The sequence below is a fragment of the Aythya ferina genome, assembly GCF_964211825.1.
Source record: "Aythya ferina genome assembly, chromosome: 17".
Lineage (NCBI taxonomy): Eukaryota > Metazoa > Chordata > Aves > Anseriformes > Anatidae > Aythya > Aythya ferina.
The window spans coordinates 12,933,336-12,957,518 of NC_140316.1; the positions used below are offsets into that span (position 1 = coordinate 12,933,336).

The following is a 24,183-nucleotide window of genomic DNA, read 5'->3' on the forward strand; positions in this document are numbered from 1 at the left end:
GCTCGGCCCCACGGCGCCCCCGGCGGCCGCCACACGCCTCTGCCCGGCCCCACGCGGTCCCACACGGCCTCACACGGTCCTAAACGGCCCCACACGGTCCCAAACGGCCCCACACGGCCTCACGCGGTCTTACACAGCCCCACGCGGTCCCACACGGCCTCACGCGGCCCCCTCGTCCTCGCCTCAGGGCGTTGGAGGCTTGTGCCCGAGCACCCTGACTGAGTTCTCCTATTTCCTTCATCCAGCCCCTTCACAGAAGAATCACAGAATCACTAAGGTTGGAAAAGGCCTTCAAGATCACCTAGTCTAACCGTCTCCCTACCACCAATGTCACCCACTAAGTACCATGTCCAACCTCTCCTTGAACACCCCCAGGGACAGTGACGCCACCACCTCTCTGGGCAACCCATCCCAACACCTGCCTGCTCTTTCTGAGAAGAAATGTCTCCTCATTTCCAACCTGAACCTCCCCTGGCGCAACATGAGGCCTTTCCCTTTAGCACTACCACAAGTAACCTGCAACAAGAGGCCAACCCCCAGCTTCCCACAACCTCCTTTCAGGTAGTTGCAGAGAGCAATGAGGTCTCCCCGAGCTTCCTCTCTCCAGACCAAACACCCTCAGTTCCCTCAGCCGCTCCTCACAGGGCTTGTGCTCCAGGCCCTTCACCAGCTCTGCAGCCCTTCTTTACCCTTCCCTAAACCCCACCACACGTTTCAGGGACTCAGTTTCATTGCTGCCCACGTCTCGGCCTTCCATTCATAACGACCAAGCAGCACAGGGCTCGTCCACCCCTGTGGAAAGCTGCAGTTGAACAGGAGCTTTGTTTCCTTTAATAATAATTCAGTATGAGAGTACAATAGCAAAGGCGCTCCCTGGAGTATTTGTAATGCTTCCAGAAATAAGGCAGCCAAGTTTGATACAGCTTGAGTTTCAACGCAAGCTCCAGAGTGCAGTAGATAATACAGCTGGTTTGTAAGTCACTTAATGCCTGAATAAGTGTGCCCCAATATTCTGCTTCTTCCCCTTCTGGAACAAGCCCCACGCACGCTGGAAAAGCAACTGCAAACCAGGGCATGCGGGTGTTGTAGGAGGGTTGTGCTTTCCACAGGCAGGAACTCAACAGGAAAATACAGCAACAGAAATCTAGGGCAGCCCCAACAAGAAATCCTCTGGCTCTTCTGATCCTTGTTATATCACTTGAGCTCACTTTTCCACTCCGATCTTAATGCCAGCAGCAAAGCATTTTAAATTCACAAGAGGGTTCAGTACGGTTGCCTGCTAACACAACACATTTTAGCCAAAAAGCTCAGCTCATGCTAGGAAGTTGCAGGAATTTCTCATGGGTTTGATTTAACTTGACCAGTCAGGTCGTAGCAGCTGGACAGCTTCAGGGTGAGCATCGTGCTATTGCTGTCAGTGACTTTTTCTGGGGAATTATTGTCATACCCATAGCATTACATTTTGAGGCTAGAGCCTAGAAATTTTCTCTGCAGGTAGAGGAATCAAATGTGCTTTAAAGGTTTGTGGAAAATAGCCTTTGTCTCCTGAAAAAAGAAGCAAGAGACTCCCTCCAATTGTAATGCTTGTAGGCAGAGGAGGGAAAGGTTGCAGGACGGCAGCTGTGACCGGAATTGTTCAACTAATTTTGAGGCCATTAGTACAGGACAGAAAGCAGGCTGTCATTTAGGTAATTAAAGAGAAAGCAGAGAATTATGTGAAAGTTAACAAGGGGAAACCATGGTGCAAGTGTTTTATTTCACTGCAATTAATTTGTAGCAGTGGCTGGGGCCAGAGACGCCCCTTGCTCAGCTACCCCCACACAGTGAAAGCGCTGGCACTGTGCACAAGGACGTGGACTTGGCAGAGGTGCCCCAGGCTGCTTGCAAACCACACGCGGCTGAGTGGCCACCCAGAGCCTGCCCTGCACTCGTGTTTTGGGCAGTTGGTGTCGTGTGTCCCAGAGAATCATCAAATTAAGTACGGAATGTGTTGGACAGTGTGTGAAATATGCAAGAAGGATGTATGAAAATAATCTCTTTTATTATCTTATTTGACCTTTTCATTAAAAAAAAAAGTTCAAACTGAAAATGAAATGTCTTGCTCAGTAGTCAAAGATAAAGAGTTTAAATACTAAAAAGCCAGTCACATTATGGTTAGCCATTGCCATACAGTGCTAAAACAGTCCACACAAACACCTGATCTTGCTGTAAGCTTTTGTTAGAATAAATAGCTGCTCACTGGGGAAGAGTTGTTTTGCCCACCTTGTGGGTGACAGCTGTCCAATTTCAACAATGTAGGAGGCATTTCCTGGTTACAACACTAATTGGGAACTTCCTATAAACATTATTCATCTCTCTACATGGCAAGTTCAGAACAAAAACAATAAACTAACAAAAATGAATGCTTGGTGTGTCATGCTCTAAAATTATTTCTGAACCACCATAAAAAAGGTAAGAAAAATAGTTGCTGTGTGGTAACAATTACACATTGAAGATTCTTAGAAAAACAAGCCAGTATTTAACCTGACCTCATTGCTATAAAAAATAGTTTTGTTTACCTTGGCATCATTCTATGTTTTATTTCAAGTTGAAATGTATTCCAGCGTAGTCACATCTTTTGCCACTTGTGAGTCTTTCAAACACTCATAGAACTATCGAAAAAAAAGTTAGGTAACTTTCCATTGTAGCTGATGGGCTGCTGATCTTCAGTTCTCAAAAATAATTCTATAATGGAAATGTCTTCATCCACTGCAGAAAATTAAAGATTTGTATTAAAAGACAGAAGGCTTTTATTTCCTCTGAAATATATTAAGCAATCACATATACGTCAATTTACTATATACATTTTCATACTGAAGACAGACCAAAAAATACAATAAAAATATAAAGAGGAGACAGATTTGTAAATGAAGTGCTTCACAGAAGGACAACACTCTCAGGGATACCACTTGCGTGTTATGAAATAAAATGTTTTCATTTTGTTTTGCAAAAAGGAGTGATCTTTGTGCCCTTGGCCTGCCACTGAGTCACAGTTAACAAGAAGTGGCACACAGTACGCTGTCCAAAACCAAACAGATCCTTTTTTCCCCAATGCTTTCCTCCTTTGTGTGGCTCTTCAGCTCTCCCCAGCTCAGTTTCTCTCTGAAGAGAAAATGACTGACTGGTGAAAACGGCTAAATCACTGTCAGCAGGAAATTAACCTAATGTTTAGCACTGCACCTGCCATCAAGTGACTTGAAAGCAATCAACAAAAAATAAATTCCATCACTTTTCAATACGAAATTACATGAACACGTTAGTTACTTCTGAACCTGCAAAAGCTGCTTTGTTTTTAACTGATCACAGTTGATTCAATGCCTTTTATGAGAAAAAAATAAGATTTATTCAGCAGCCAGTGACTTGCAGAGTCACTAAACCTGGTCATGGATTTACAGTGAATTGTGGGTACGTTTGTTCCATCGGTTCTTTCTCACTTGAAGCAAATGAGATTATTTCTGTAGGCTAAGCATGTGCTTACCACTTTGCTGCATCAGCACGGTGCTCAGCAATTTTGGGGATTTGCTCCTGAAACTTTTTAACATCAGTGGTTTCAGGATGCAAGTCACAGCACTGGTTTCGATCTACAAACCCTCCTGCTTCTTTTAGCTTGGGGCTTATCCTTATAGGAAAAGAAGAGATCTCTGCACAGGAATATTGCAGCACAGTGAGGCCGGGCATTCCAGCTACTCAGCATCCATTTCCTCTGAGAGCCCCATTAGCGTGCAGTAAGCAGACCCAACTCACTTTGAGAGAAGACTCAGTGTCTCTGCGCTTAATGCAGAGCGTACCTGCCGAAACAGCAGAATGTCGGGGTGCTGTAAACCAACACCACTTCCCAGGGGCATGAAAGGTTCAGCTCCACAGAAGAGATGCAGACCAGGGAGTGCAGTTTGAATATACCGAGAAAAGAACTGAGCTCTCCACTGGCCCAAAATTGCGTAAGAGCACCCCCAGTGTCCCCATGAAGAACCAGTACTAGAAAGCCACTGCCACACAGCTTCACACTCCAGCTTACAGAGTAAAAATTTCCCTTTGCAGACATGCTCTGGGGTTGTGTCAGCACTGGAAGATTTCCTTTTTTTTTTTTTTTCCCCCCATTGTTGCTAGCTGTTACTCAGTTTCATGTGGTTTTCTGTGTTTTAACCATATCTGGTTACCCTTTTGTCCTCAGAACCAGACGACACGGTGCCTATTGCAAGCATCCAACTCACATTGGTAGAACAAATAATCAGACAGTGAGAAATTTCCTGATTTAGAAAAGGAAGAACAATCTGGTATGGGCAAGGCTGCTTTTTTTATATTCTGAAACAGCTCTACTCAATACATTCTACTTTTGGAGCTCCGAGCCCTGGAACAATATGCTAAAACAGCCCTTGGCCGTGGCATTGAAAAACACTTCCCAATCTCTTACTCAACAATGTTCATATCCTTGATCCTGTTATCTGTAACACCCAGAAGGACTCCAACTACAATAAGCTGTGTGCAGGTACAAGAAAAGCTGCAGGCTCAGGAATGGACCTGCAAGATCTGACAGCCCAGACTTTTTCTGAGCAGGAAGCGTTAGAAACATGCTTGAGAAAAGTTTAATTATTTGACTAAAGGAATTACTGGCTGCCTTAGTATCTGTTTGCTGCTACAGTACTCACAAGAGTTTTATTGGAAATGCATTCAGAGCAGTGCACTTAGAATCTTGTGCCAGGCCCATCTCAGAAGCCCAGAGACTTGTATTAATATTGCAGATGCATTTATAATGAGAACAAACAAAAATAAATCAAGTGGGGAAAAAAAAAGCATACTCACAAAATATCATAGAGAAAAGAACGGAAGCTTAGCACCTCTTTCTTCTGCACCAGACAACTGCGTTCTGTGAAGAGTCTCTGCAAGTTCTGATGTCTATATTGTAATGCAAAAACACCACATGGAAATCAAGGAACTTGGACAATAAGAATTACAGAGGTCCCAGATTCAAACTGGTGGGCAGCAATGGTACACTTTTTATTTCCCTCCTCTCCTCCCCCCTCCCCTAAAGAGGGCACAGAATTCATCAGGCACAAATTCTCACTGATTAAATTTTAAGGGTTATTTTTTTACATGCATCGTGTTTTAAAGAGAAGTTTAAAACAGCCTCAGGTAGACCTGGTTTTAAGCACAGATTAGTTAGCCTGCATAGATTAACCAGAACATGCTTGACAAGTTTTTGCCCAGAACTGCTCCGAAAGTAGATCAAAGTTCTACAGATGTGGTGCAGAAGCTACCCTTGCCAGAAAATATGAGCGTGCTTTATTTTCTACCCGCCGAAGCAACAGCCATTCCAAAGGAGAAGCCAATTCCCAAGCTGAAAAACGCAGTGTCAGGTTGTAAAGCAGCGTCGTGCTCTCGCCTAAAGGATGGCCGGTTCAGCCGAGCTGTGGCATGCCAATCAGAGCAGGAGCCAGACATCTGATGGGGCTGGGCAAGAGCCACAAGCAACTACTGTTCTGCAGAGGGCTTTTCAGGAATCCATCCCACAAGATAGTCTTTGCAAAGGACTACACTGTTGCCGTCTTTCAGGCTGAATGAAATCCTGCAGATGAACTTCTGAACAAAATATCCTTTCAGTTTATGCAAATGCTGGCACACAACCTTTATCCTCTGTCAGCCAGTCCCAGCACAACTAAGGTTTTTTGGTTCTCAATGTTATCAGAATTACTTTTGTTGGTCCGGTACTTACAGTAATATTGTTCTAGTCAAGTTCATCTAAGGCCTCAAGGAGTGCAACATTTTTAGGGAGAGGTAATACTTTCAGAGGAAAAGCACAGGTGAAGTTTCAGCATGCAGCCTTCTCATTAGGAACCCAAATTCTCCCTTTGTGATACACATCAACACTAGTGACAAATGATACAATCTCCTTTGTTACAAATCTTGTCAAAGCAGAAATTCTTAAGGCTATTTATGAAAACAAACAAGTGCCTCCTTCTCCAATGACTCCTGTAGCTCACATACTCAGGACAGAAACCTCCTATCAGAGTTCACGTTCATAAAATGCATTGCTGTGACAGCTGTTAGACGGGTTCTTTGCCCCTTCAGTATGCTCTCTGACCCTGCAATGAAAGAACTAAAACTATTAACCCACAAAAATTCAAAGGTTATTTACGCTGAGAGTCAGGCTTATATTCCTACACAAAACTATCCTCTATATCACCATTTCCTGTACTGTCCTCCTTTCCACAAATATAGCCAGCATAATAAACCAGTTCTGAGTGCAAGTCATACTTGTGCTCGCTTTTTTCTAGACCTCCTACAGCTTGCTCCAAAATGCCTTCTTCCTTCCATCTGCTTAGACACATGCAAAAGTCAAATCTTGTCATGACCTTAAGGAGCCATAAAGAATCCTATAAAAAAAAATCCAAGCATTTTATGCGAAGGAATGCAGGGGTTTGCTCTGCAGCAAAGCATGAGGAGGATATTGCTTATAATGTCGCACAGGTCAAGCACAGTGTTCACAGTGACTCTTCCCAGCCACCTAAATCTAGTCACAGAAGAGCAACAAATACCGTATTAATGCTGCTGCTGTTTGGACCGCAGTGAGGGCTCATGTGGAGGAGAGTGCTAAGCTCCAGATCAGCAACCATCTGTTGAGACTCAGCCAATGCACGCTGCAGCTTACTTGTGGGGTAACAGGCATCCTGGAGGAGACAGAAAGCAAGCCGCAGTTATGAAATCATCTTTCTAGAATAGATGAGAGAGTTATAACAGCAAGAATCATCTCTCCCATTAAAAAATGTCTCAGTTCAAAATCAGTCATAATTCCCCATAAAATTAATAAAACACATTCTGCAATAAAGTACTGACTTTGTTGACGGTAGGATTGCAGCATCTATTTTTTGGCTCAATCACTGAAAGGTTACCGATGTCCAAGGAGGAGTTTGCATCGGAGAACTTCTCACATCTTTGAGGTCTGTCTCCTTTCTGGGTGGAAGTCAAACAACGGGAAGAATCCGAGTGAAAAGAATTCAGATCCACATTTTCTTCACTGTTAAAAAAAAAAAAAAAAAGAAAAGAAAAAGAAAAATAAGATATTGCCAGAAACAGCAACACAATTCTTTTTAAACTTGTAAAGAGAAATAAATAAATATTTATGGGCCCCAACCCAAGAAAACCAAACATGTGAGATCACTCTGTTTCTCAGAGCTGTTCCATGTTTGACATCTTCACTAGATGAGCTTCAGTCTCTGAGGACAAGGGTTTGACATTCAACCAATTTCAAGAAGATATTGCCGTGTGCTAGGATATGTATTTAATATCCCAAAGAGCATACAAAAGGCAGTATCTACTTCCTCCCACTACTCCAGTGGTACTCCTTCTCTCGTAAACTATTCCTTTTTTCTTCTTCTTTTTTTGAAATCACCACTTAGGCAAATTAATATTTGTAGGTGAACTTTTTCAAGAGAATCTCAGACATTTAACGCCACTATCTTACTTTGGAGATCACAGGAGAGCTTTCCAAAAGAGGCTTTCTTATATTTATTTACAAATACAGAAGGAAACAGTACATTTAAAGTTCAGTTTGGGTAAACTGCAATTAAACCCAACATTCAGTTGCCTATGATTTCAGAGTGGAGTTGACGCACACAAGCTATTGGCGTGCATCTTCCCCTAGGTTTTAAAGCAAAACAAAATATTAATTTATCACTGGGTGTATCTGAGTATATTTAGGACTATCTGAAAAGCAATTTAAATGTCAATTAAAGCAACAAATCAGGCCCAGAACATTATTATTGTCAAAACACTGACTTACAAATACCACCAGCTTGCCCTGATAGGGTCTGTAACCCTTAACATGCATGTATAAGGATTGAAACTTTCTCACAACTTTCTCCTACGAAAAGTTAACTTTATTGAAGCCTACCCTTCAAAAAAACAGTTCTCAATTTCAGTGGCTTAAATCAGAATTTCATCTGAACATCCCACATCCCTCTGCCAGCTCCAGCAACAACTGATCACAAATCAAGCCTAGAACTAACAAAGGCTGCAGCACATTAGGAATTGTTTTAGCTCATCTGCTCCAGCAGTACGGGAACCCAGCAGCAGCCCAAATATACGTAAGAAATCTTTCCCTGAAATCACCTGGCCCCCAGACTGAATGCAGTCTGCAGCTTGTTCAAAGACGTGCCCTGGATTCTGCTAGCAGGTTTGAGCTCTGCAGCGCATTTCATCTTCAGCTGCTATTTCCACTTCATAAAGCTTTCAAAAAGTAAATAAAATGGCAACCATCTCCCCAAATAAAACATCTCCATATTCCTCACTCTTCTGAACAAAACATGACTGCCAGCACTGCCTGCATCAGTTAGTTAAACACACATCCATTAAATAAAAGACTTTTCAAATTCCCAATGTTTGGTTAAGTATTCTTTAGATACTTGTTTCGGTGGTGCAATCCATTCCATACCTGGCAAGGCTGCCTCAAAAAGGTTTATTTTTCAGTGCCACTCAATCTAAGAAAAAGCCCTTGTGAGAGGTGCCAGCTGAGAACCGTATGCTGTGTCTCGTTCCACTTCTCTTGTAAAACACAGGGGTACAATAGGCTCTTAAAAAAGAGGAGCTCGTGTTTGTGAGCTTCTAACAAGAGCAGGCTCTGGAGAGCTGTGACAAAACAAGCTGCAGCAGCCTCGCAGCAGGACACAGAGGTAAGGCAATGAGCACAGACAGGTCTGAAGAACTGCACAGGCTGGGAGGGAGCGGGGAGAAATGGGTTGGATTTTGAGGCAGGGAGCTGGCTCAAGGCACGGGTGGCTTATTCCTGCAGGGGCACACCGAACAAGTAACTGCTGTCTTTAAAAACAGAACTGAGATAAACATCCCAAGCCAGTAAATGTTGGTCCAACGTAAATGGAGTCACTTAAGCCAGAGCACACAGACAGGATTCCTGCCTTACAGCACTTCACGATCGCTCCTGCAGCTGGCTATGGTATTTGGCAGAGTTAATAGGCTGCTTGTTGGCTTGTCCAGAATTCAAGAACTCATGTCAAAAATATTTGCTGGGCTGACAGGGAGGTGCCAGCACCCTTCCCTACACACAGAATACATCATCAGCACTATGAGGCCGGCAACGGGAAACTGGAGGATCCAGATTCAAGTCCTGGGAGGAATGTTGTGTTAAGGCATTAATGGCAGTAGCCAAACAAGATGCCCATGCTGAGGACTGCAATACCACAGTCTCCCTCCCATTTACAGGGTGAGAATGTATTTGGTGGGAAATCAGAATCAGCAATGGCTGGAGAACAGGCATGGGAGTCAATCCATCTCCAGTCTCTCCTAGCATAGCTCCTAGGATCGAAACTTGATAGCTCAGCGAACTCCAAATGGCTGGAGCAGCCCCCCTGTACTGACTGATATCCATTCTGCCTGCACTGCCTGGGTTGAGTTTTTCCTTCTCCCCTAAAATCCCCTTAAGGATGAGTCAAAAAATTAAAGCAGTTTGAGTGACTCAGCCTCAAAAGAGATTTGTAGGGGTGACAATGTGTCATTTGTGCTGCTGGACAGAGTAAATACAGAGAGGTGAGGGTAGACGTAAGGGGAAGTCTTGTTTTATGACTTGTGGACAGTGGAAACTGAAGACAGTCAATAACACAAGAAGCTCAGCTAAGCTGCATGGAAATGTGCCAGGACAGCACTATTTTTTCCAGCAGCTGCTCATTCACCTTGTTTCTGAAGAAGTCTGTCTCATTGCAGTAATGATTTCTATGGTATTTTTGTTGTAAAAGCAATATAGAATAAAAGCATTGGTACAATCAGATACTTCCCTTCCATAACATTAAATTGTTTGGGTATTGGGCCAGACTTGCTGGTTAAAACTCTTTTCAGGTTTAAACAGCTGTTCATTTACTGTACATGTCAAACTATTAGCTGGAAAGCTACCTCTTCTTCGCCCATCTAAAAAGCAGCTCTGAAGTTGCTTTGTAAAACTTCAGAAATCTTCAGAAAACTTCAGAGGTGTTAACTGGAAAGCCAGTCACTTTTTCGAAAGGACGAAGAGGAACCAGCACAAAAAATCCATAGAAACAGTCACAGCTCTGAATGCCCTTGCTTGTGCAGGCATAAAAACAACTTCTATAACTGCAAAGCAGCATTTAAATTTTAGACACCTTCCAGTGCCACTGAGACACTTCAGTATTTTTCTGACACTTCTCAGAATTAGAAACCTCATTCTGCTTGTCCCCAGCCACACATCCCGCTTTCCTCCCCCAGTATAAACACAGGGAGAAAGCCCCACGAACAAAGATGCTGTCCTTTAAATCTTGCCCTGAGTGAGGAAAAGCAGCCTGCACGGAAGAGCCATGTCCTACATTCTTGCCCAGCCGCTGTGTGATTTCTCAACAGAAATAACACAGTCAGTAAAACATCACACAAAATTTGGGTTTGTTTCTTGCCTTACAGTAATGTCACTGTACAAGTCCACGTCTGGACTGAGTCAGAACCCACCAGATTTACAAGTAACATCTGGGATTTCCAAAAATCAAAAGATTTTTGAAAATCTGCATTTTTCTCTTCAACTGGTTTATTTGGTGAGTTATGCAGCATAAAAATAGAATAATGATACCTTACAGCTATTTTAACTTGTTTTAAATTTGCCACTTTTCAAGTTGGTGGTCTAATTTTAAAACAGCAGTTACTTTAAAGATCCCCTGAAATAATACAAATTACTGAGAGCTTGTCCACTCGAGTTTCTACATAACTTTAGTTTGTCCCTGTCTACTTCTTAAATGTAACAAGTACATAACCTTTTCAAACTGGCATATTTCATCTCTTCTGCAGTCTTGGGACAGTTGCAATCTTTTCTCTGCAATTTACTTCCATTCCCTTTTACGGGTTTGAAAATCTTCAGCCATTCTGGATCTGATATGGGTTTCCACCTTGCATCTTTTTTAATAATGCAGTTACTACTAAAGGACTCAGATTCAGATGTGTGAATTGCAACAGAGGTCTCTTTGCTTTTTTGACCAAACAAAATTCCAGTTCTCTCTTCCCAGATTTTATTTTCATTATCAGCTTTGTCAGATGTGGCGTTCTGGATAAAAGTATTTTGCGAATCTACACAAGAAGTGATGTTAAGCCAATATTCAGGTGAAGATGACTCAAAAGTTTGCTGGTCTCTGCTTTCCACTTCATTCTCAGAGATTTCCCTGTTTCTCAACAGCCTCGTGTTGTTTGCCTCATAAAATAGCTTGCTGTCTAGCTCATCAGAGCTTGATGCAACATCCTGCTTTTCTTCTTCTTCCACTGCCAAGCCTTTCACAACTTTTTGACACCGATTTAAGCGTGCTGATGTAGTTTTCTCCAAGCCTGATGCATCCAGTAACAGTCTATTATCAACTTCACACATCTCAGAGGTGTTTTCTACCCTGCTTTTCGGAACTTGTGCAGTTCCATGATCCTCGCGTACCCTGTGGGTACTGTCAGTCCTAACCGACTCTGTTTGGCTGTTACTTTCAGGAGCAGGGAACACCGTATCTATGCTACAGTGGTGTGAAAAAGAAATCATCAGAAACAGTGTATTTAAAGAGCATATGTAACTAGTCTGGATAAAGCTATACATTAACTAGAGGCTGTAGCCATGGTTCTACAGTGGCTTATATACTAAGAAGCAGCTGCATCCTGCCCAAACACAACAGAAGCCTGCCCCTATTTGACCATGTTACTTTGTAAAAAGAGAGTCTGAGAGTTCCCTCACGTTTTACCCAACTGATAATTTTGTTTGAACTTTCAGGGTGTGCACCAATTTCCTAATCTGAAAGCAAATTGAATTTTGTTTTTCAAACGTGGAATAGCGGGCCAGATTAACAGCCATACCACCAGAATACTCCAGTTTTTAAAAGAGATCAAGAACTGTCTGACCTCCATACAATGCTTAAATTCTGTGACAGATACTCATGGTGTCCTGACCATGTAAAACAGCTACCGGACAACTGCACTGGATATCTGGTCAAGTCCAGCAAAGCCGTCTTGACACAACACACATTATTTCAGAATGCCAACTGTGGCTCAACAGTGAAGTCTCCTGGAGAGAGAATTAGTATATATAAAAAAATAAAAATAAAAAAATAAAAATAAAGAGTTCTGTACCTCCTTTCATATGCCACCTTTTCATGCTTTTGTCTTAATTCCTGAGTGTTCTCCAAGTTGACATGAAGAAACTGCAAGTCACGCTGCTGTTTTACATAGATCTGCTTAAAGATAGCAAGGCACATTAATGAAGTTCTGGAATGCGAGAACGCTGCTGTCAGGCACTAACACACTGCTGGTGTTCCAAATAGATCCTCAAAATATTTTTATAAGCTTTTTTAATATATGTGCAGGGTTTTTTTGTTGTTATTTTGTGCTTTTGTTTTTAAACAAACCATTTTTATATATCTGTAGTCAATTTATTGTCAAAGCCATCCAAGTCTAAGGGACTCTCTCTCCATGTATTTACAAAAACATTTTTCTGAAATAAACAGTATTTTTATTACAGAACTGGAGTGGTCTTCTGTAACTAAACCACAATGAACCAAAAATAAAATATCATTACTGCTATTCAGTACTCTGCACAAGTTGTTATTATGTTTTTCAAAGCAAAATTACAGGACAAGGAACGATGACTGCAGTTTTGGTTTTCACTGCACGGAATGTTTTGTATAGCTAACTTGAAAGATAACACACTGATCAATTATTTGCAATAAAAGAATATTGAATGTGCCTTGGAAACATCAAATAAGTGCAGGTGAACACACTGGGTTTAAGTCTCCCTTGAAGCGAGCTCTTTTGGTACACCCTGCCCTTTATGCTGCAGGAGTTCACCTTGGGCACACGTGAGCCAGCACACCCAACTCCCACTGCCTTTCAGATGACTTCGGAGCATAGCACCTTCTGGTTATACACACACTGATGAACTGTTACCTCACCAGGGTGCTGCGGGGATGTTTACTCATTGCAGAACTAAGTAGATACAACTACACAATAGAGGCCAAAAGCCTGTGTAAATACAAGGATTTGTATCAAGGATTTTTAATTTAAACAACAAAAAAAAATCAACATTTGATAGTGTCTCAAAAAGGCAGCAACAGCAAATTTGATTTTTTTTTCTTTCTTATTTAAGAACAGACAGTTTTAACTTTCACACTGTTCTGTGCAAATCTGATGTTACTGAAAAACATCTTTATAATCTCAGAATAAAAGCACAATTGGGGTCATACCTGTCGCAAACTTGATAGCTCTGTGTCAGTCCGTACTTGTTTAGACTTGGCAAACTGAAGAAGTTGATCCTTTCTCTTTGCTTTCTCAACTGTTTCAAAACATGTTATATAGTTTTCAAGTTACTTACTTTAAGTGAATAGACACAAATCAAGTACATTTGTTTATGCGTGTCTGTAGCAGTAGAAACAAGTACCTAAACAAAATAAAAGCACTTTCTTAAGATCAACAGGACCTCTTTTCCCTCTGAACAAAAACACAGTAAGTTGTCTCACAGATTTATTAGGTATTTTCTTTGGGCTTTTCACCTAAACCAGCATCTAGTTTTACTAGTAGCAATATTCAACTTCATTGATTGATACATTTTACTTTTCCATGTTTACATTCTTTCATGGAAAAGAAGCTTACCAATTAATTCTAAAACATGCCTTGTACAGGTAAGTGCTGGGAAATACTGAGTACCAAAGTACCAAACTGAATTTGTGAACATATTGCTGCTTCAACAGCAACACCTGCTTGCTGCCCACAGGAGGGAGTGAACGGGCTAGTAATTTCACGTGGCCTAAGCTCTAGACTTTGCATGTTGCATCTTTTCAGTATATCACTAACTTCCATGCAACCTAACTCAGAAGGAAGAACACCACCCCCATTTATTGTATTAATACCATGAGAGACATGAAAGTCTCAAAAATTCTCAAGAGAGAATCCTCTGAACCATTTACTCCTCCACACATCATCACATTGGTGAACTCTGTGCTTTTACAAGGTTTTATAAACTGTCCCTGCAGAAGTCCTAGGTACTGCTTTCACAGAATAACACACAAGGGCATCTACCTTTATTAAATGTCAAGGAAGCTGCCTCCCTCAGATTCCAGTGAACTGCTGTCATCTAGAAGGTTCTGATCTGTTGAAAGCCGAGGCTTGAAAAGCCAACTGCCCGCACTTACCATTAAGTGCAAGTTCATTCTTCAAGAAGACATTTTCTTGTTTGAGGTGAATGATTTCTTCCTGCTGCTTATTATTTTCTTTCATCTTTTCGCAGAGGTCATCTTTAAAACAAAACATAGAATTTCCCAGCATGAAAAGGAATCACGCTGGTCCATACTAAATGAGGTGCCTGGTATAAACATTTACCTTTCAGCTTATCTGTTTCAAATATTAGTTCTCTCAGTCTCAGTCTGAGGTCCTGCTTTTCTTTGTTGAGACTGAATTCTTCTGCCTTTGCTGCACGCAGTGCACTCTCCAGCTTTAATTTAGATGTAAACTCAGCAATGTAATCAGTTGTTTCAAGTACAGCCTCTCCCTGAAATATGAAATAGAACATATTCCTGATTATTGTTTTACCTTCACATATGGATCTCAACAAAACAACAGTACACCTTACTGCAGTAGGTGTAGCTACTTCACAAATTTCCTTCTGGGTTTTTGAAGGGAAAAAAAATCAAAAGCCAGGAAACATGCCTTTTTATGAAAATAAACGAGTTTATTGTTTGTTGACTACTTTTTCCTTATCAGTCAACCCAAAGAATTAAACAGATGTGAAAACAACACAGACTAAAACACTGTGTCAGTCACCAATAAATGCACTGCATTTTGATCACAGTTAGTGCCTGATGAGATGACAGATGTTACCTTCAGCTCAAGCTTTTTAAGAAGCTCCTGTTCTCTAGCTTGCAGCTGGCCTTTCTTAGCAGACAGTTCCAAAACGGAGCAGCGGAGAATTTGATTTTCCTCCTAGTGAACAGAAATAACGATGTCAATTTTTACTTCACTAATTCAAAGTTACAGTTTTGCCAGCAAATGTATGGACAACTGTATTTAAAAATCACGAATGGCAACAGAGGATTTGGACAAAAGAAGGCTGAAATAGAAATTGTTCCCCAGTTCTTTTACATCTAAACTTGCTAGTAATCAAGGGCCTTAATAGCCTGCATGCCTTAAAATTATTAGATAGATGGAAACACAGAATACTGCTTTACCGTATTGGACACAGGGAAAGATTATTACAATAAACACATCATTGCTAAGTCATTAAAAAAAATAAATCATATCCTTAAACCAGTTACAGAATATTAACAGTTCTTAATAGTAATCAGTAGCGTAAGTAAGACTTTCTGGAACTTCCCAGTGAAGTACCAGTACAGTTTTGGGGGTTAACATGAAGTCACGGTGCCAGAGATTTTTGGAAGCAAGTTGGTTCTGAACAATGTTCTCCAAAACTAAGTAAGCAAACATCAAGTTCCAAATCCTAGCTTAGAAAAGCTTTTTTTTTTTTTTTTTTTTTTCTTCCCCCCGCATGACAACTTGATCTAAGATTACTGTACTAAAAGACACACAACTCAGGAGCCTGATAATCTGAAATATTCATTCACTAGTGAAATTCACAAGTGTCACTGGCATTCCACACATTTGGACTGCAAAATCAGATCATTATTCAACTCCTACCTCCAGACCCTGACAGTGAAGAGTCATGTCTGTTAGTTTTTGAGACAGCTCTTTAAACTTCTGTTGTGTAATTTCGCATATTGTCTTACTGTCACTCTGCTGAGATTCTAAGAGCTTTAACTTTTTGGTTAGGGATTTTATAATGTCATTTCTTTTGTTCAGTTCATCTGAAAAAAAAAAAAAAGAGAAGATATTTGTGAGAAATCAGGCTAGATATTTCTGAGATTTTAATTACTGGACAGTGATTTTATGCTAATGTATGGACAGGAATTTAATCCTGGGTCCATTAATTAAATGAGCGTTCAATTAAAATCACGTAATTCAGAAATGAATGTTCACTTTGTGCACTCCAAATGAGGATTCCTGTTACCCAGGTCAGACAGAACACAAACTCCATGGTGACTTCTGTGGTACAGCTGTCAAACAAGGCTGTTTGGAGCCGCCAGGTGATTTATACAGGTGCCTCGTGGATGATATCAAAGCTCTGCAGCAGAACCTCAGGGCACAGGGCTCTGCAGACCACCGGCATGCTTGCAAGTTGTTCTCTCTCCATAGTTACTTCATGAGTCCACAGAAGCAATTTACAAATTCAAATGAACGTCCTACATGATCAGTCCATTTTAGTACCACTGTAGAAGTTTTGATCTCAGAAAGAAGACAACTAAATGTAAGGCTGAAGTGTAGGAAATGGTTCCTTACATGATTCAACGCCGTCAGTCAGGGCTCAAAGCACCCAAACTTACTGAAAGACCGGGATTCTATTCTTTACAGACAATGCTTACTGTTTAATAAGGTGCATCGTTCTGCCAGAGTCAGTATTTTTTGCCGATCATCTTCCCAGGCGAGGCGCTCCCTCTGATGCACGGCAACCATGGCATTCAGCTCCTCATCTCGATCCTTCAGTTCTGCGATTAAAACCTGGAGCTCTCGCCTCTGCTTCTCAATGGTGCTGCTCTCAAAGCTCGGGCTGAATTTCTAGGAAACACAAGAAGGAGAACACGCTTCAGCACGAAGAACAAGCGTCCCAGTTTCCTGATAACAAACTCCGGGTCGGTTTCAATTGAAATCTTTGTATGTTAGGCACAGAGACCGCCCCTAAACGCTGCCTGCGGCTGTGGTGCCACCTGTGGGCTTTGCCCGAAGCCGTCAGCAGCACGCTGAGCGCTTCACGTTTCCAGCAGCCCCCTGCCCAGGACCCCGGTTCTCGTTTTATTTATTTATTTACTTATTTTTTTTACCTGAGGCGAAGCAGAGCGCGGCCGGGCCGGGTTCATAGGGGCCGGGGTCGCTGCCAGGCGTTAGCCCGGAGCGGGCAGCAGCCGGCATGGAGCCTTGGGGGGGGGGCTCCCGCTGGCTGAGGCGCCGCACGGCCACCCAGCCGCCTTCTCATCCGGCAGCCCTGCGAGAAAAGGGGGGAAAAACACCCAAAAATAATCACAAAAAAACGCAAAACTCCTTGGGGAGTCCCCCCCCCAGAGCCCTGAGACGGCGACCCCCTCCCCTCAGCCCCCCACCCACCGGCGCCCTGGCCCTGACGCCACGGCTGCGCCCCGCCCCCGGTGGCCGTTAGGCAGAAGCCCCGCCCCGGAGGGGAAGGGCCGCGGGTTCGAGTCCCGCGCCCGCCAGGCGCTGTCAGCGAAGGGCAAGTGCCCCCCTCGGGCTTGTCGTGGAACAGCTGCAGAGAGGCGGCTGTCTCGCTGATTAAATCTAATTACATCTACGGGTTTATCACCAAAAATCGTAAAGAAAAGGACTTGGCAGAGGATAATGTACACAGTGGGTTTGAAGTCGTATTAAGTTTACAGTGGCAATTCCAAGACAACGCCAGCAGGGAGCATTTAATGTCTTTAAATGCGGTGGTGAAATACAAAGCACCAGAGCTGTGCTCAGAGCTCTTCGCTAGGAGCCTGGAAGGCTGCACAGCTTTCACTTCACTGTACCTGCCACATGAACACAGTGTGCAGAAGCAAACAAGCAGTCAGACTTTATGCAGGTAAGTCAGAGGTACGCGTTTCTGTACACCAGATACATGCTTTAAATACTTAGCTCAGCAGAAAGGGCAGCAGATGAAAAATAAACGTTTAATGACTTAAATTATTATTTTCCTATATGCTTAGGATGGAAAGTAGCTCTACAGACCACAAACACTACTTAGTGAGGAACAGTAATTTTATTTAAATCTACTTCATGCGTAAGCATGATAGAACCCCAATTTAGCTTTGGCAAATATCACAACAAAAAAAAGAAGCAGCCTATACAGAACAGTGAAAATGCCAAGGATACGGGTTCTCCACAGTTTCACTGCAGAGTCAATGGATTTAGAAGCCTCACTTTGGCTACATCATTAATAACCATAAAATTAAATAAAGGTAGTCTTCCGCTATCACTTCTTGACTTCTCCAAGATCTTCAATGCTGTCATCATCCACCTACGGGGAAAAAAGCCAAAACAGGTTAAGTATATTTCCTTGTTACACATCTCACTCAATGTTCTTCACTGTACATGTACTGAAGTGCAGGAGAAGCACATAGTGCCATCTGAGACTCCCTGCTGTAAATGCCAAGGGAGTGACACATGCCTATATCACACAGCTGAGCCTATGAGGCTCTGACGAAGGACAAGCCTACGGAGTTATTCAGAAGGAATTCAAACCAGGAAATACCAGAACAAGGGAGAGTCAAAGAAACTGTCTGCACTTAGAGCAGTGCAACCAAAATTCTCAACCATCTACACTTCAGCTCGACTCAAAATGAGTTCACCCCTTCTTCTAAAGAACAACTTTTTTCGATATTTTAAGACACTGAAAAATAGAATGGCAGCACAAGAACACTTAAGCGTTCACCATTAAGAAATGGTCAGGGAGAAGCTGTAGATATTTGACAGCTCTTACTCTGATACACCTTCCTCCCTACACTATATCTTTAAGGATTTAATGTTTCTTGGACAATGGAAGCAACATTCAGCTTCAACTTTAATCACTCCTTAACCTAATTGTTCACATGGAGGAGGAAGGGCAACAACTGGTCTTACTTTCGAACAACAGTCTGTGCTACTGAAGGTGACACCCATTTTTGAAAATCACTGGAAAAGTCACAGGCTACTGTGGAAAACTAGAGGTCTTACAGAATAAATTGTTTATTACCTCAGGCCACTTCTCTTGTATTACGTCGATAATGTCATCTGTGAAATCCCCCTGAATGATTATTTCATCTTCTCCTGTTACTGAGGCACCGCAGGAAAATTTCTGAGCAAAAAACCTTTGCGCTTCCTTAAGATCGATTTCTGTTTAAGGGAAAATTGACAGTGTAAGTACAGTCATTGTCATACCAGTTTTTCCTCAAGTTTACAACCAAAATTTATTTTGAAATTTATATTGAAAGACTAGTGGTATTTTATAGTTAAAACTTTAATACGATTTCCATGGAAATCAAAAGTCTGATATTTATATACAAAACAACTGACTTAACAAATTTGGCACTCTTCAAGGCCAAAATCACTAAAAGTCATCTATACGTTCTGCTTTTGCAGGTCTAGGCTGCATGCACTCGCCAAAAACACAAATGCAGAACTGATTAAAAAAAATCAATTCTAAGTGACTTCTTATTTGATGATTGCTAAATGAGAATGAAGAACTGGTTAAATATTTCGGACAAGGTGTATCAGCAGAGAATAAAAGACAGTATCCAGCATTAAGTTAACTTAAAAAAAAAAAAAAAAAAAAAAAAAAGTTTGTGAAGAAGAAGTGAAGGAGATAACAGAAGAGAAGACCAGATACCTACAGTGGGGGGAATAAAGTTTCAGAATTGAAACCTTTTTTCTCACAGGAAACAAGCCAAGACTCTAGGTAATATTAGGTTAAAGGCAAGCACATCTTAGGTTAAAGACACATCTAAAGGCAACAAAATACACCTAACAAAACTCACCAAAGGTTGCAAGGCCACATACTCTTGTGACGTATTTTTTCTTTGCTCTAGGAATTTTAGCTATTGTAACTTTTTGTGGTACAGTCTTCTTTTTCTGTTTTATCTGACCTCTTCCACCTTTAAAACAGAAGGTAAGATTACACAGTTAAATGACATAACACTTAAAGACAAAAGACTGTCAGATTTCAACCCTGTAAACAATGAAACCTATCTCCCCATCTATGTATGCAAACAGAAATACATTGCACAAGAAAGCTCTGTATTACAAAAAATGACCTATGCATGTCAAATACGCATTAAAGCATAGCACACACATCAGAACCCTGTTACAATGATAAAAATGGGGGGTTCCCAAAACTTTATTCTGGTCTACATGTAACCCTTTTTTTTTTTGATAGTTATCTTAGGAATGAATTGTTACTTTAATGTTTTTCATGAGCTTAACATCCCTACGGTTTGGGTCTGATGCAAAGCAACTTACTCATGTCCACTTACTAAGGCCAGGAGAACCTGCCTGCTTGGACTGCTGGGTTAAACAGCACGTTAAGTTCTAGATATTCATGCAGGACATGTATGAAACATTTTATGTATATGGGTTAGTAGAAAAAAACATGCCTCAAACAGAAGCCAGCCACAGTAGTTGACTTTGTATAAACTCAAGTTACCCCAGGGTAAGTGAAGTTTTGTTCTAGAGCCTTCTCACCAGGAAAGCCAAGAATTCACCAAGAATTTATGACAAGCAAACTAACCCCTTGCAAATATTTTTTTTTCCTTAATGTGCAGCACTCTCAGTTCTACATTACTATAAATTGATATCAATTTATTTTCTTAAATTATCAGCTATCTCAAAGTTTTTTGAGTCAACATCTGCACTAAGTTTTTGCTCATTTTCTTCACCCTCTCTTCCAGAGTATCTTGTACTATCACACTTAACACCACACCCTAGGTTACAAGAAACTTGAGATTCTAGGATAAAATCTCCAATGATTTTAAATACTTATTTTATAACTAAACCCATACTAGCCACAGCATCCCACACAATAAAATAATGTTGAAAGAAAATGTTCTGAAGTCTCTGGAAGAAGCATCCAAACTAGAGAGTCTAAGTTACTGTTGTCACTACACGTATCCCACTGACAAAGTAAACATAACTGGTTACCAAGACACAAAAATAAAACATCTGCAGCGATATGTGGCTTAAAATCTGAATCCTACTGGGCTATTAACCATCATTTATGAAGCACTATAGAAAGCTGACAATAAGCAGGCAAATACATATTAATAACCGCAGCATTCTGATTTATGATGGGACGTGTGTTAATTAAACAGAAATAACTAACAATACTGGGAAAGGATGGAAGGAAAAAAAGCAAAAGCAGCACCATGAGGCATTTCTAGAGGCAAACAATCTTTGCTCTACTCTGCAAGCAACCTATAAGCTCATGTTAAACAGGGCAGAAACAGGCATTTGGGGAGGTATGCCAGCTGATTTGGGGATTAAAGAATTACTCCCCGAATAAGCGCCATTGCAATCATGGGACAATCAGATACACAACCCAGGTCTCTTCACTAACACCACACACATCGCTGTACCAACTCTGCTACCATATACGCTTCTTCCAGTGGGTATCTTTTGCGTGGAGTCGAAGGGTAGCTAACACAACCAAAACACAAGAAAGCCGTGCCTCGTCCAGGCCTACAGATGAGAAAAAGATGTCCCAAACTGTTCATGAATCAATTCCACAAACAACTATTTAGACCTTGCCTCTCTTTTGCTTCTTCTTCTCTTCCTCTTCTCCTGCAGTTCCTTGGCCTTCTCCAACCCCAGCTTCCTGTTTGGGTGAATTTTCTTACGTACATCAGAACGGAGTGGTGAGAAGAAAGAGAACAAAATTAGTGGTCAGATTACCACATGCCCTTACAGAAATAGGAAGTAAGGCACAGTGACGTTTTGCTAGATCCCTAAGCAGCTGGCTTTAGTGCCATGGTTCCCTGACTGATGCACGTTACAACCTCATTCTACCGCTGGGACAAATTAGACCTGTGCATTCAGCTCGAGGATGCAGTTAGTTTCAATACAGTCTCCGCATAATTTCCAAAAAGGGACAGAAATTAACAACATTTAAATTCTGATCAACAAGCTCCCTACTACTAATGACCTTTCCTCCAGCAATCCAGTTGACTGGGAAGACAGAATTGGATACATTAACTTTGACAGAAAACAAACGCACAGATGCCTGGTTACAGCAGAAACCTTAATCAAGATCAAATATCGTTTCTGAGGTTTTCTGACAAACTTATTTTCACAGCATCCAAAAGCACGCTAGACTTTTGAGAAAATGGTTTAACTTTCAGACAACTGCAAGATAGAAGAGTTGAGAAATGGACAAGCTCAAAGATTTCTGAGTACATTTAAGTACACATATAAGCCAGAACACAGAGAAAGATTCTTACCTACTGTAAGTTTTGCAAACTCATCTGGAAAATTCTTTTCTAACCATTGTCTGCATTTAGTCACATCAGGCATGTATTCGCAGTACTAGAGAAGAAAGGACATGTGAATGTTGTCACAAACAAATAGAGCAAAATACATTTTCTGCTTAGCTCAGCCATTTCTCCTTAGAGTGACTCAATACCAACATTCTAGCAGCACATAAGGAGCCTCGTGGCATCCTAAAGATGAGAGCGACTGAAGCACAGAACTACCACAATTAAAAGTCAGAAAGAATCATCATAGAAATCGTAGGTCAGAAAGAAACAAAAAAAAAATAACTCACCTCTGTTGGCAGTGAACAGACTGGAGAAAGAAGGGAGGGAAAAAAAAAGAAATTACAAAAACGTTCAACTTACAACCTTGGTGTTCATTCAAATTGGTATTTTAAAGCTAGGAATGACTTCTTACATTGCAACTTCTGGTTATAACCTCACGCTGACTCGAAACATTACTTTATTGCTACCACCCCACAGTTTTTCCTCCCATTAGTCATTTGATCACATACTGTGTGTTAGAATAAAACTATCACAGCAAGAGCAATCAGTCAGTGAAGGAAGAGTAGGAGATGCATACAATTTGGAGAAAAGATACAGATTTGGATAGCTCTCTATTTTCCAAGAGCTACCTATGTCCCAAAGATCCAAGAAAATCTAGGCCCAAGCCCATCAAAGAAGATGGGTAACTTGTTGAATGGGCTTGACTCTAAAACACACCCAAACCAACTGTGCAGACTCATGCACAGCAGGGATTCTTTTCTAATCCCCTGCAACTGTGTTCAAGCACAATGCGAAATAAATAATCTTGAGGGATATGTTTTAAAATGAAATAACATACTTGTCTAAAAATTCATCTATATAATTAAAAATGTAATGAGTAGAACAGAATTCTAAACACAGTGCAACGATCACTTTAATTCTAACTTTATTTATTATCATACTTATACTCAGAGACCTTATCTGTGCTAAAGGTACTAGCTTTTTACTAGCTTTCTGCAGGAACAAATCTGCTCAGAAGTTTGTAGCCTGAGCACCATTCCCGCTAATGTAACTTTTACATGAGCCCCCCCCATTTCACCAAAAACACTTTAGATAAAATCCACCACACAAGCTACTTCACAAAGAAGCTCAGAAAGGTCACGCTGACCATGGCCTATCTTTTCAACAAAAGCTGACCAGAAGAAAACCTCCGATTCTCTCACTCTTTCCGCTAGGCTGCCCTCACAAACAGCACACTGGAAGAATCGCGGCCCACTGCCCCTTCAGCACTTGCCTCCGCAGTAGAGAACCCGAAGAGGATAGTCAGCATCTGACCTGGCACCGCTCCTTACGTCTCCTTTGCAGTCAGGGACCACAGGATCGGCTACGTCTGTGGCCATGTCACCAGCCTGTGGGTCACAGAACGAAACAAGTCAGGGCTTCAGTTTTAGGTTATTCACATCTTCCTGTGCTCAGCAAAAGCTTCGGAGACTGAGGGAAGTGCAAGGCCCAGAGAAAAGACATGCGATCACAGGAACAGCAGGAGAAATCCGGGAGTAACCATGAGGGGAAAATGGCTGCAAAAGCTTCCAAGCAGTCTGGAACTGTAGGACGCAAGGGAGGAGGAAAAGTGGCAGGAAATGTAGTGTAAAATTAAGTAAAATGTGCAAGGAGAGCACGTGGGATTACGGAACACGCTGTTTTAAGCGAAACGTGAGGGATTATGTTAAGGGAACATGCTGAGGGAAGGGGGCCGGGGGGCAATGGTGCTCGGGGGCTGTGAGGGGCTGGGGGCCGGCGGGGGCACCTGAAGGGCCGGGAGGGCGCGGGAGGAGGAAGAGGAGGAGGAGGAAGAGGAACGTGGGGTGCGGGGATGAGGCTCCGGGAACAAGGAGAGGGACCCCGGGGACCGGGAGGGAGGCTGAGGTAAAGCCGGGCAGCACGCACCGTTACCGGGCGGCCCCCTCAGGCCGCGGCTCCCCCTTCTCCTCCTCTTCCTCCTCCTCCTCCTCCTCCTCCTCCTCCTCCTCCAGCACCAGCGGCGGCGGCTGCAGGCCCCGGGCCCCGCGCGCCTCCCCCGGCCCCGCCGCCGCCCTCT

General features: G+C 42.0%; 2 protein-coding genes across 15 annotated transcripts; both read right to left on the reverse strand.

Moving 5' to 3' along the window:
- Window positions 1-857: 857 nt before the first annotated feature.
- On the reverse strand, window positions 858-17,274 carry CCDC62 (coiled-coil domain containing 62). 11 transcript variants are annotated; one of them, XM_084539438.1, is made up of 14 exons: window positions 16,932-17,183; window positions 16,476-16,668; window positions 15,694-15,860; window positions 14,881-14,982; window positions 14,383-14,551; window positions 14,196-14,297; window positions 13,251-13,339; window positions 12,142-12,245; window positions 10,800-11,534; window positions 6,871-7,051; window positions 6,573-6,704; window positions 4,840-4,932; window positions 2,559-2,748; window positions 858-1,677 (listed from the first exon to the last, which is right to left on the reverse strand). In XM_084539438.1, the coding sequence occupies exons 1-12, from the start codon at window positions 16,965-16,967 to the stop codon at window positions 4,846-4,848; spliced, it is 2,097 nt and encodes a 698-aa protein (XP_084395564.1). In that variant the 5' UTR covers window positions 16,968-17,183; the 3' UTR covers window positions 858-1,677; window positions 2,559-2,748; window positions 4,840-4,845. The 11 variants fall into 11 exon arrangements, with proteins under 11 accessions (XP_084395564.1, XP_084395560.1, XP_084395562.1 ...); XM_084539434.1 differs by lacking the exon at window positions 858-1,677 and adding an exon at window positions 17,212-17,274 and having other exon boundaries at window positions 2,023-2,748; window positions 16,932-17,092; XM_084539436.1 differs by lacking the exons at window positions 858-1,677; window positions 10,800-11,534 and adding an exon at window positions 17,212-17,274 and having other exon boundaries at window positions 2,023-2,748; window positions 12,142-12,242; window positions 16,932-17,092.
- Window positions 17,275-17,844: 570 nt separating this feature from the next.
- On the reverse strand, window positions 17,845-24,177 carry DENR (density regulated re-initiation and release factor). Of its 4 annotated transcripts, none has more exons than XM_084491429.1 (8): window positions 24,033-24,177; window positions 23,380-23,494; window positions 22,394-22,413; window positions 22,071-22,155; window positions 21,382-21,465; window positions 19,617-19,733; window positions 18,836-18,975; window positions 17,845-18,121 (listed from the first exon to the last, which is right to left on the reverse strand). In XM_084491429.1, the coding sequence occupies exons 2-8, from the start codon at window positions 23,483-23,485 to the stop codon at window positions 18,077-18,079; spliced, it is 597 nt and encodes a 198-aa protein (XP_084347555.1). In that variant the 5' UTR covers window positions 23,486-23,494; window positions 24,033-24,177; the 3' UTR covers window positions 17,845-18,076. The 4 variants fall into 4 exon arrangements, with proteins under 4 accessions (XP_084347555.1, XP_084347556.1, XP_084347557.1 ...); XM_084491430.1 differs by having other exon boundaries at window positions 23,893-24,036; XM_084491431.1 differs by lacking the exon at window positions 22,394-22,413 and having other exon boundaries at window positions 23,362-23,494; window positions 24,033-24,155.
- Window positions 24,178-24,183: the final 6 nt, after the last annotated feature.